Here is a 12,897-nt window from a genome sequence, read left to right on the forward strand (position 1 = left end):
TTTTTGTTTTTTGCCTTTTGCTTCTTTTGTCTCTTATCACAATACTTGCCTTTTGGCAAGTTCACTTGTCCATAGTACATCTCCATACAGCTCCATAATACATCCACCAAATGGGTTTTGAGACAGTTAACATCGGAAAAGGAAAGATGAAACAAAAGTTCAAATCCATGAGTGATTCCATGCATTCAAAACATGGGGGTGGGGGGGGATCATGTCATGATTTATTTATCTTTAAAAAATATTTTGGGGGGCGCCTGGGTGGCTCAGTGGTTTAAGCCTCTGCCTTCAGCTCAGGTCATGATCTCGGGATCCTGGGATCGAGCCCAACATCGGGCTCTCTGCTCAGCGGGGAGCCTGCTTCCCCCCTCTCTCTGCCTGCCTCTCTGCCTACTTGTGATCTCTCTCTGTCTATCAAATAAATAAATAAAAATCTTAAAAAAAAATTTTGGTAAAACTGTATATAATTTAATAAAATGTTATCTTAAACATTAAATATAACACCAAAAAAACACCCCACATTTATAAATTTCAACAAGAAATAACAAAACTAGGGGCACCTGGGTGGCTCAGTGGGTTTAGCCTCTGCCTTCGGCTCGGGTCATGATCTCAGGGTCCTGGGATCAAGTCCCATGTTGGGCTCTCTGCTCCGTGGGGAGCCTGCTTCCCCCCTTCTCTCTCTCTGCGTCTCTGCCTACTTGTGATTTCTCTCTGTCAAATAAATAAATAAAATCTTAAACCACAAAAAAGAAATAACAAAACTAGGCAGACATATAACCCAAACAAACTCAAAAAAGTGCTCCTCGATTTTGTAAGAACTCTCTATGAAGCTGAAATGTGCTAACCCAGAAATACTGAAAGTAAAGTTCCTACTGATAATAAAGAACACACAACTGAGTTTTGAGTCTTTATATACTCATCACACCTTTACCCTTTGATCTCAAAGGAATTTTGGAATTAGGTTTGTCAAATTTTTTTTCATACTCAACTAAAAATTCCTTTTCTACCTAACACTTTGAAATATACCTAAAAGGGGTTGATAAAAAATTTATATTCTCACGGCAATTTTAAAAACCTTTAATTGTTCCATAGTCTGCTTTTAATTTTCAGCTCAGCAATCTAAATACTGTTGTCACCCTTTTACTCCTGGGAAACTCAAAATAAAGAATACTAAAATATTTCACATGTAATTAAATCAATTCTTTGGAGAATTTCATGACCATTTATCATTTAGATTTTTCTCAGTTGACTCTCCTATACATTTCTTTTTTTAAAAAGTTGGAATCAATCATTTTAAATTCCCTTTTTAGGTAAATGACTAAGCTTCCATATTTAACACAAAAGGAAAAATACTCCTTTAGTAACTACAATCAAGTTTCTTAAAATATTAGGTGTAATATAAAAATTTAGAAGGCTTATCTTATTTACAACTGGAGATATCTTCTCGCAAATGACAGTACTAACCAAATCAGTGCTGTTCAGTATTATAGCATAATCCCTTTGCAAATGCTTTTTAAGCATACTAATAAACATCTATGCAATTAGACGTTTATTATGATGCATTCATCTTCTCTGCTTTCTATAGAATTTGTGTCACAGTGGATTTGTCTAAGCCTGGAACATGATCAACCCAGACCCACCTAGCGTTCACCTACTTAAAATCTGCATTTTTAACAGCCACCATACTTTCATTGTCAAAGTAACATCTTATTTGATTACATGCAAACTGTATGTTTTGAGGCAATAATCAGAAAATAGAATGTTGGTAGCAGAAATACCTCCAGAGTAAACAAACAAACTTAACGGCCAGTGAGTCTCAAACTGGGCAAAAACAATTGCATGGTGGTAACTCTGACTCACTGGTCAAAAAACAAAAAACAAAAAAACAAGGTTTATTATTGTATCTTTGCTAGATACTACAATTTGGGCAGTGTTAATTTGTACTGTTTGTATACAGACACTCATTCTTTCATTTCATCAGGCTTTTAAAATATGCTTTATGATTTAATTCCTAGTTTTGTTAGTAAAGGTGTTTTCTTGCTTATTAGTTTAGTTGGTTAGAAAATGCGAAACTATAGAGCTCTGTTGAGTTCCAGCTAAAGACAAATTTTATAGGTTGCTTTAAACCATGTTTAGCTCTTACAAAATAGCCTTATAATACAGAGCTGCTTCTGGATTTTCCACATTCATTTTAAGTTTACTTAACAAACTGCATAAAGCAATTGGTCACTGATCTTAGAATTTTTACTAGTTTGAGCTAACCCCAAAACTAAAATCTGAGAATATCAAAATATTAAATTTTCAAATGTACTCCCAAAAGATATTTTGTAAACTCTTACGTGATATCAAGATTATCTTACACACACACAAAAAAAAGAAAAAAAAAAGATTATCTTACACAGAATCAAAATCAATGCATTAGTTAAATGAGTTTTTCTTTTGGATTTCACAACATAAAACATTCCTTTTGCACTGTATCATCCCATTATTAAACTGTTATTTGCATGTACCACATACCTTAAAATATTTATAAAAATTAAAGGTAACATATATGGAGAAGTTACACCATAACAATTTTGATATTCCTTTAGCCAACTTAAAAGTAGATGCTACTTGTATCAAAAAGTCTACTTAAAGAGATTCTGTATAGAAACCAGGAAGAGTTTCCTAATAATCCAGAACCAGAAGATAAAATGATGCAGATGCTCAAGAAGATTAAGTTCACATAAGCTTCAATAGCAGACAACATCCATCTTTGAATATTGGACATTTGCTGGCCTGAAGACCAAAGTCAGACTGTAGGACACAGTGTGGGTCCTCTCAGTTCACATTCTGGTATCTTGACATAAAATGAGGATAGGTCACAAAACCTACACACGTTTTCAAGTTTGTTTTTTAAAGAATATATAATACTTGAACCAATCACAGAATAATGCATGGCTTATAATTTCTTTGTCAGTTTAAGCAACAGGAAAAACAATACATCTTTGCTCTGTGATGACTATTTGTTGGACCGTTTTATTTTCCTCTTCACATTTTCGGTGACTGTTTCCCACTGGTATCATCAACCAGGTCTCTCAGGCGAGATAAATGGTGCAAAGCCCTTCATTAAAAAGTATAAAACACATTATAAACCAATATTAAAGACTGAAGAGACAATGCAGACAGCAACTAATGGTGGATTACATTGTTTATTAACTTCAAAATTAGTATGAAAAATGAATTTATAGAATAAGTATCAAACATTTAGAACTTTTCTTTATAAAACCTTGAGATCTGAATAACTGAGGGCTAAAATAATTCATTTAAATTTTATAAACATTTACTTTAAAAAATAATGTTTTTGACATTCAAGGGTTTTTTTTTTTGAAAGTTTGCCAAGAAGTTTAATAATAATAGGTTTTGTTTGCATAACACTTAACATTTTGTTCATGTCATTTTTACAACAGCTTTGTGAAATTATACCTTTTCTTTTGGAATACTGTTTGTATCATTTAAGAAAGAAAGTACATTCATTAAGACGTATATTCAGGAGAGCTAAAATTTAAAAAATAGCACTGAATGATCAATTACAGTTGAGGAAAACTCATTTTTAATGAGCATAAAGGGAAACAAATGAAAATTTCATGGTATAATACCAACAACCTGGGTTTTTTCCCTCTAAAATAAAGCTAAGGGGGTGCATGGGTGGCTCAGTTGTTAAGCGTCTGCCTTCTTTCTGCTCATATCATGATCCCAGGGTCCTGGGATCGAGCCCCACATCAGGTTCCCTGCTCAGTGGGTAGTCTGCTTCTCCCTTCCAGCTCCCCCTGCTTGTGTTCCCTCTCTCATTGTATCTTTCTCTGTCAAATAAATAAAATCTTAAAAAGTAAAAATAGGACACCTGGGTGGCTCAGTGGGTTAAGCCACTGCCTTCGGCTCAGGTCATGATCTCAGGGTCCTGGGATCCAGGCCCGCATCGGGCTCTCTGCTCAGCAGGGAGTCTGCTTCCCTCTCTCTCTCTCTGCCTGCCTCTCCATCTACTTGTGATTTCTCTCTGTCAAATAAATAAATAAAATATTTAAAAAAAAAAAAAGTAAAAATAAAAATAAAATAAAGCTAAGATTATAGGTCAAGTCTCAGTGGAGAAAACTTAATAATCTATCAAATAAAACCAAGAAAAGAGGGGCCCATAATTTTCCAGTCTTGCTCAAAAAATATTCTTTTTTTCCTCTCCCCTATTATTCATTCAGATCCCTAAAGACCATCCAGAAAATGTCAGTTAACCATTTTTCAGGTCTCTGACAAATAAGAGACCAACAAAAATACGTAATGTAACAACTGTTAGTAATTTCTAAATTGAGTTAAAAGGTGATGACTACAAAACCCTATTTTTATGGTCTCTAACACAGGTTTCGTAAATGTGTATTAAATAAAATACTGCTAATTACTGCATTATATATATTTCCCTGCACTCTACTTCTTGGACAACTTTACTCAAATGTAACAAGAATCTCAATTTGGGGGCATCTGGGTGGCTGAGTGGGTTAAGCCTCTGCCTTTGGTTCAGGTCCTGAGCTCAGGGTCCTGGGATTGAGTCTCGGATCGGGCTCTCTGCTCAGCAGGGAGCCTGCTTCCCCCTCTTTCTCTGCTTGCCTCTCTGCCTGTGATCTCTATCTGTCAAATAAATAAATAAAATCTTTTTAAAAAATCTGGATTTTGCCACCCTTAACTTCAGTTAAGTTTTGAGATTCTCATCTTCATTAACTAAATGACAACAAATTACCCAAAGTTACTATGCAGTCAGAGGTAAAATTAATTAGACTCTATCATTTCTACAGCCTATAGTAGTATCTCTTTATCAAAAATTATTTTCTTCCTTGAGACATACATTTATCAGAAAGAAGATAATGCATGAATATGCTTTGGACTTAGATTTATCTTTTTCTTTTCAGGCATATCATTTAGCAACCTATGATTCAAAAGAAGAAGGGAAGGGGCGCCTGGGTGGCTCAGTGGGTTAAAGCCTTTGCCTTTAGCTTGGGTCATCTCAGGGTCCTGGGATGGAGCCCTGCATCGGGTTCTCTGCTCAGCAGGGAGCCTGCTACCCCCCCCCCCCCCCGCCTGCCTCTCTGCCTATTTGTGATCTCTGTCAAATAAATAAATAAAATCTTAAAAAGAAAAAAGAAGGGGCGCCTGGGTGGCTCAGTGGTTTGGGCTGCTGCCTTTGGCTCGGGTCATGGTCTCAGGGTCCTGGGATCGAGCCCCGCATCGGGCTCCCTGCTCCGCAGGAAGCCTGCTTCCCTCTCTCTCTCTCTCTGCCTGCCTCTCTGCCTACTTGTGATCTCCGTCTTTCAAATAAATAAATAAAATTAAAAAAAAAAAAAAAAAAAAAAAGAAGAAGGGGCACCAAGTTGGCTCAGTCAGTGGAGTGTGACTCTTGATCTCAGGGCCATGAGTTCAATCCCCACACTGGGTGTAGAGATTGCTTAAAAATAAAATCATAAAAAAAAGGAAGGAAAGAAAAGTGAGAGGGAGGGAGGTGTAAGCAGCTAGAGTCTTACCTTACTGTTTACAACTCTGAGGGCCACAGACCCCTTGGATTTAGAGGGTTTATGAAATTGGATGGGGGGGAATCCTCATTTTTATTTTCACTAAATGCTATCTGTAAATTAGCATTTCCTTCCATTATGAATGTAAGCAATATACCAAAATCTGTGACCTCATGTCACAGAAACCAGAGGTATTTTTTATCACATGTAGTCACTACAGGTATCTCAAAATACCTTTTAGATTTACCACTACTTAAAAATTACAATAGTCATATATAATAGTTATAAAATTACATTGATTATTAACCCCATTGCTAAAGCATATATATTCTAAGTCTTTCTCCCTATAGTCTGAAAGTTTTTATGACATAACTGGCCAACTATTAGACAACTCTGAGCCTTGTTGTTCATCCATTGAAGAGTGAAGTCTTCCTGGTGACCCTGAGATTGATGCTTTCCAATATTCCCTTACTCTGTTTGCTGATCAACATGTGAAAGGTAAATAAAAAACCACAGCATGGTTTAACACTTTTATTCAAGTGATGTAAAAGGCCCTCAAACTAATAGGTTTTTACAAAATGAAATTTAACTTATCTATATTTTAAATATCTTATTTAAATACATTATGTATGTCTTTACAAAACAATGTTAGGGAGAAAGAAGAACAATGGGAAGGAAAGGGAAGAGTGTAGTATGATGGGAATGAAAAAAAAAAAAAAAGCTATGTAGAAATGTGAAACCTTCAGTCCCCCTACACAATCAGTCAGCAGTTCCTTTGGTTTAACCTCTATCTACTTTGCTAAGAATAAGGCAATCAATCTACTTAGACAACAGGCTATCAGAAGTGATTTGCTATTATGTGTAGGGACAAGTGCAGAATAAAATTATAGAAGGAAGTTATTCTTGAGTTTCTTCTCTAAAAAAGTGAAAAAGGTAGTTAATGGGGGAAAATATCAATTTAAGAGTCATGTTACATACAACATTGAATAGTCATTCATCTTAGAAGTTGAAATAAAACTCATGTCTTATAGTGAGAAAGTATCTATCAATGAGCATTAGAATAAACAGAAATCAACCCACCGAAATCCAGTAATGGACTGATTATATGAAGGCAATTTAACTATATTTCAACTTACTCACTGATATCTTGCATGAGGTTTCCTATTAGTACTGCTATATTGGCTGCTCTTAAGTACTGTTTACTGGCCTATATTCAGCCTAGTGTCCAGCAACAACTGAACAAACTGCCGACAAGTCCTAGGTTTTAGTAGAGTACATTAGATTAAGAGAGAAATCTTTACTCTAGGATAATGTTTTGCAAATCTGAGAGATAATTCTATTTCTAGCATATAATGAAGACTAGAAAATCGAGCAAGAGAAGAGAACTGAGAAACAGGACAACTTTCTAGCTATCATTAAGTCTTCAGAGCATGGCCCTTAGTATTGAGAACTATAAAACGTTACACATTCTTTTCTAAATTATATATAAAACAATATATTCCAAAGCCAATACAAATTATTTTTGGATGATTGATGATTTTACAATCCTTTATAGCATATAAGCAATATGCTATTGCTCATTCTTCACAGCCAACCTGGGTAGAGCAGCTGGTGGCTTACATGACATATAAGATTCTAGAAAAGGCCCCTACTCAAAAACCACAAGTTTTTCATTTGCTAAGATGACAAGCTTCTCTTATTGAGGTTTTAGTTAATAAATTTTATTTAATAAATAACAGTTAATAAGGTTTTAGCTAATAATATGAGTTCCTAATATGTAATTGCATAGGACAAAGCTAAGAATTATAAGGATACAAAACAATTACAGTTTATATTCTTACTAAAAGCAAAATCTCTCTGGGAAAAAAACAAACCATTTTAAGCTACTCAATCATTTATACTTCAAGTCCAATCAGTCTTCCTAGAGAGCAGTTATTTCTAATGGAAGAACATAAGAAAACTGAGTGTCCAACAGAGTAAACAGAACCCATACTAGAGAGCTTGACATTTCATAAGGCTAATGAAAGACATTTTAAAACTGGTTAGCTATCAAACTGTTAAAAACAAAAACTATTACTTGAGGGGTGGAGAAAGACCTATTTAGACTTTCCTTCTTGGGAGAGGTCATTAAAGCACCCAAGGTACAATCTGCAACTTCTGAAGAAGCTGAGTCTGTTTATTTTGAATTACGAAAAGATGACTATAAACCTAACCAGAAATATTTGAATTTCAAATTGTCCTCAAATTTACAGATTAAAAATAACAAAAACATGTACTAATATAACTTTTAAAAGTTTAAACTGACTTCATAACAGTACAAATGTCTTACAGATAATACCTTTGAAATGTAAGTAAAAACCAAATTAAGATTGCCCCAGCTTATCCACCAGAATCAATAGCTAAACAAAATATGAATCTTACGCTCTGAAAATGGCATTCTACATATAGGTAAGATTATTGGTTGTGTAAGCTAGAAAAAAGTTACTATTTTTTTAAATGATTTTATTTATTTATTTGACAGACAAAGATCACAAGTAGGCAGAGAGGCAGGCAGAGAGAGAGAGGCAGAAGCAGGTTCCCTGCTGAGCAGAGAAGGATCCCAGGATCCTGTGATCATGACCTGAGCTGAAGGCAGAGGCTGTAACCCACTGAGCCACCCAGGTGCCCCAAAAGTTACTATACTATTAAAAAAAATTCTGGAGGGGAGGGTTGCCTGAGTAGCTCAGAGGGTTAAGCCTCTGCCTTCAGCTCAGGTCCTGATCTCAGAGTCCTGAGATCGAGCTCCACATTGGGCACTCTGCTCAGTGAAGAGCCTGCTTCCCCCTCTTTCTCTGCCTACTTGTGATCTCTCTCTCTCTCTCTCTGTGTCAAATAAATAAATAAAATCTTAAAAAAAAATTCTGGGGTGCCTGTGTGGCTCAGTCATTAAGCCTCTGTCTTCAGCTCAGGTCAAGATCCCAGGGTCCTGGGGTGGAGCCTCGCATGGGGCTCCCTGCTCAATGGGAAACCTGCTTTCCCTCTCTCACTTCCCCTGCTTGTGTTCTCTATCTCTCTGTGTCAAACAAATAAATAAAATCTTAAAAAAAAAATTATTTTAGCTAATAGTGAAAGTATCTACAATTAATACCAATTTTTATGGTAATTTAATTACTTATGGCCCAGTGTTCATCTTCACCAAGAAAAACATCTTCTAGGCTATGTACTTTAACTCAGAAAACACATTTAAGTCTGTGACACGAATTCAATATAAATGCTTTTAAGAGGGTCGCCTGGGTGGCTCTGTCAGTTAAGCAGTTAAGGTTAAGAGGCTGCCTTTGGCTCAGGTTATGACCCCAGGATCCTGGGATGGAGGCTCCCTGCTTAGTGGGGAGTCTGTTTCTCCCTCTCCCTCTGTCCCTGCCCCCTGCTTGTGCTCTCTTATGTTTGCTCTCTCTCTCTCAAATAAATAAATAAAATCCTTTAAAAAAGTGTTTAAATAAATAAATAAATGCTTTTAAGAGACTTGGAAAGCCTGAGGTCATCCACGAAGTTTAAATTTTAAAGCACAATGAGGTCTTTATCCTAAATAATCAGTTGAGACCCTGCACTAGCCTAAATGGATAATGTACCACTATCATTAATAAAAGGAGTGTTAGGAACACATGCTATAGAATCAAACTATTTGTTTTGAATCCCATTGCTACCTCTTACTAGCTATGTGACCTTGGATAGTTACTTTATTACTTGATCTTTATTACCTGATCTGAATTATGAAAATAATGATAGTACTTAACATCATAGGGTTGTAAAGATCACATGAATTACATTCAAAAGCACTGACACTGACACTTGGTAAGTGTTCAATAAATGTTAGTTTCATTATTCACTGATTCTTACTAGATAGGAACACTATACCCAAGGACTATGGGTATTTAATTCCTCCTATCATCTTCTGATTGCAAAGAAATGGATAAAACCGGTATGTATCCATAATATATTCAGAAAGTAGTAGAGAAAACTTACTTTTGAAGTGACCTAGTAATAGGAAGCATACTTTCTTTCAACTGTAATTTAGAGAAATTATCTTCCGAAACCTATAAAAACACCAAATATAACAAGATATTGAAAATATTATGTAACTATAAACTTAAGTACCATTTAATATGTGAATAAAAAGAACAATAAAAAATCTTGTCCGTATTTCCAAGGAAATAATTCTAGGAAGTAATTTTCAATGAAGCATTACCTATTTTCTCTTTATTCTAGGGATGCCTGGGTGGCTCAGTTGGTTAAGCATTCACCTCTGGCTCAGGTCATGATGCCAGGGTCCTGAGATCAACTCCCATGTTGGGTTCCCTGCTCAGTGGGGAGCTTGCTTCTCCCTCTCCTCACTCTCCCCATTCCCTGCTTGTGGTCTTTTTAATAAATAAATAAAACCTTTTATTTATTTTTAAAGATTTTATTTATTTTAGAGAGAGGGACAGTGAGAGAGGGGGAAGCAAGGGGAGTGAGAGAGGGAGAAGCAGGCTTCCCGCTGAGCAGGGAGCCCAATGTGGGGCTCAATCCCAGGAACCCGGGATCATGACCTGAGCTGAAGGCAGATGCTTAATGACTGAGCCACCCAGGTGCCCCTAAATAAAAAATTTTTAAGAGATTTTATTTATTTGACAGAGAGACACAGAGAGAGGAACAGAAGCAGGGGAAGTGGGAGAGGGAAAGCAGGCTTCCTGCCGAGCAGGGAGCCCAATGTGGGGATGGATCCCAGGGTCCTTGGCTCATGACTGGAGCCAAAGGCAGATGCCTAACGACTGAGCCACCCAGGCGCCCCCCCTAAATAAAATGTTTAAAAAAATCAATAAATATTTGCTCTTGATTCTAAAAAGTAACTACTATTTAAGATTCATCTTTCAAGTATGCTTCTAAATGTATGTCCAATAAAAATAAAACCTTGACTTGAAATTATAACTGTAAGAACAAGGTTACATCTCAATGATGTCTAAAAAAGGATGGAATACACTCTATTTGTTAATCATTCAAATGTATAGACAAAAATTAAGTTAATACAATTCAGGGTGTGACAGTTTCCAAGAGGTGATCCATTAATTTGTAATTAAAACTGAATTTCAGGGGTGCCTGGGTGGCTCAGTGGGTTGGGGCCCCTGCCTTCGGCTCAGGTCATGGTCCCAGAGTCCTGGGATCGAGCCCTGCATCGGGCTCTCTGCTCAGTGGGGAGCCTGCTTCCTCCTCTCTCTCTGCCTGTTTCTCTGCCTACTTGTGATCTCCATCTGTCAAATAAATAAAGTATTAAAAAAAAAAACTGAATTTCATAAAGCTCTAATGAATAAGAATAACAAAACAGTGACAATAAAAATATTTATTAAGTATACTTATTAATATACTTATATTTATTAAGCTATTTTTTAATCCGGTTCTAAGTACTACATAATAAGTACTTCACATAGTTTATCTCAATTTATCTTCTCAACTTCATTTTACAGAAGAGGAAGCAGAAACTAAAAAGGTTAAGTGATTTGTACAAATACTGCACTTGCTAGTTAAGTGGTAGAATTAGAATTCACAATCAGATTTGGGAGAATATAAACCCTCTGTAAACACTGTACTACTGTGAAGAAAATTCAATCCCTAGGGAAGAGCAGTCCAAAGCACAAAAATTTCTAAGTTCCTAGAAAATACACAAAAACCCAATGGTTTTAAATGATAAAATTTTATATCAACTATAAGAAAAGCCAAACTCATGGTAACAAAACAAAATTTCAGAAAACAAAAGTTATGTGGAGAAGTATAAGTTGAAAAGGTTTTCTAGGCCTCCCCAAATATAAATACAAAGAGTTGGATTATACAAATAATTTTGTAGGACGTTAAAAAACAACTCCTGTAATTCTCCCATACTACAGTTGTAACATTGTTAGATCTAAATAAGATGCTGTATTTCTAACCAATCATGAACTAAACATAACAATCCATTTAGGGTTACACACAACTACAGAAATCTATTAGTATTAATTTGAGTGAGTTAATTTCTGAAAAAAATAATAGCACAACTCTACAACATGTGTTTTGTGGCATGTTTATTAACATAAAACTATAGTGGTCAAGCTGAAAAAGATCTAGACCAAATCATATCTTCATAGATCTCAATTCACATTCACAGGTCTCAATTCATAAATCAAGTTTGTACTTACTTGCTTAATCTCCTCTTCCAGTTCTGCTGTTTTATTCCGATTAAAACTTTCCTGTACTGCTTGAAGATTAAATAACATTTGTTTCAGGGCTTCAACAGGACCATGATGTTTCCCTCCAGAAAGGGTACAGCTCTGAGATTAAAATAGATGAATGATGAACCAAGCAATTCAGGGAGGAAAAAGTCATATTTTGTATTATTTTCCCCCAATATAAAATTAGTGCAAAAAAACCAAACAATAAAAGTCAATAACGTATTTTGAAAAAATCAAAATTATAACTCAACACCTCCCCTTACCCAGTCCCCAGATGAGTTACTTACAGACAACCATTATTAAAGTTTGGCAGTATTCTTTCTAGTCTCTGCTCTTTTCAAAGAAACAGTACACCTTCAAATTTGCAATGCATTCATTCATACATTTAAAATCATAGCTTTTTAGAAATGAAAGATCTTCAGAGCTCAGGTAGGTCAACATGCTTTTTGGGTATGTAAATGAAGGTAGTTATCAGCGGAATGAGGACTAGAATTTCAAATACAGCATTCTATAAACAATTTATGTTTTCACACAAAGAATGCTAGTTTATCACCTATTCATTGACCACACATTCCTCACTACCTAAAAAACACTCATATCTCAATTATCACTGATTTTATGTATCCAAGGAGGGCAACAGCACTACAGGTCAGGATTCTTTTAAGAGAATCTATAAGGGATATCTTTAAACTTCTTTTTTAAAGTCTTCTTACCAAACAAATATTTTCCAGAGTACATATTACATATATCTTCAATATTATGCTATACATATTTCACCAAAATTTTTTAAATAAAGGAAAATAAACGGGGCTTAAAGATCCAACAAGCCTTGGGGCACCTTGGTTGCGCAGTTGCTTGAGCATCACACTCTTGGTTTTGGCTCAGGTCATGATCTCTGGGTCACGGGATTGAGCCCCCTGTGTCAGGAAGTCTGCTTGGGATTCTCATCCTTCCTTCTCCCTCTGACCTTCCCTACCTCTATCTCTTTCCTCCTCAAATAAAAATAAATCTTTAAAAAACAACAACAAAAAAGGATCCAATTAGTCTTATACTCCTGATTCTGATTCTTGTGGACACCACCTGAAGCATCATCTCTAAACTACCTCCAACTAGCACTGACTTAGAAGAATTTCTAGCTGCCTGATGCCAACCAT

General features: G+C 35.8%; 1 protein-coding gene across 4 annotated transcripts in view; it reads right to left on the reverse strand.

The window, feature by feature from the left end:
• Positions 1 to 12,897, reverse strand: part of LOC309848185 (lung adenoma susceptibility protein 2) — a 26,156-nt gene continuing 13,259 nt past the window's right edge. For 3 of the 4 annotated variants that reach the window (XM_082699423.1, XM_082699420.1, XM_082699421.1), the window contains exons 7-9: positions 11,711 to 11,842; positions 9,531 to 9,601; positions 1 to 3,100 (exon numbers count right to left, since the gene is read on the reverse strand). In XM_082699423.1, the coding sequence (XP_082555549.1) occupies positions 3,028 to 3,100; positions 9,531 to 9,601; positions 11,711 to 11,842 (276 nt within the window). In that variant the 3' untranslated portion in view covers positions 1 to 3,027. The remainder of the gene's footprint in view (positions 3,101 to 9,530; positions 9,602 to 11,710; positions 11,843 to 12,897) is intronic. The other variant, XM_082699422.1, reaches the window with a different exon arrangement.

The sequence above is a fragment of the Mustela nivalis genome (genome assembly GCF_964662115.1).
Source record: "Mustela nivalis genome assembly, chromosome: 14".
Taxonomy (NCBI): domain Eukaryota; kingdom Metazoa; phylum Chordata; class Mammalia; order Carnivora; family Mustelidae; genus Mustela; species Mustela nivalis.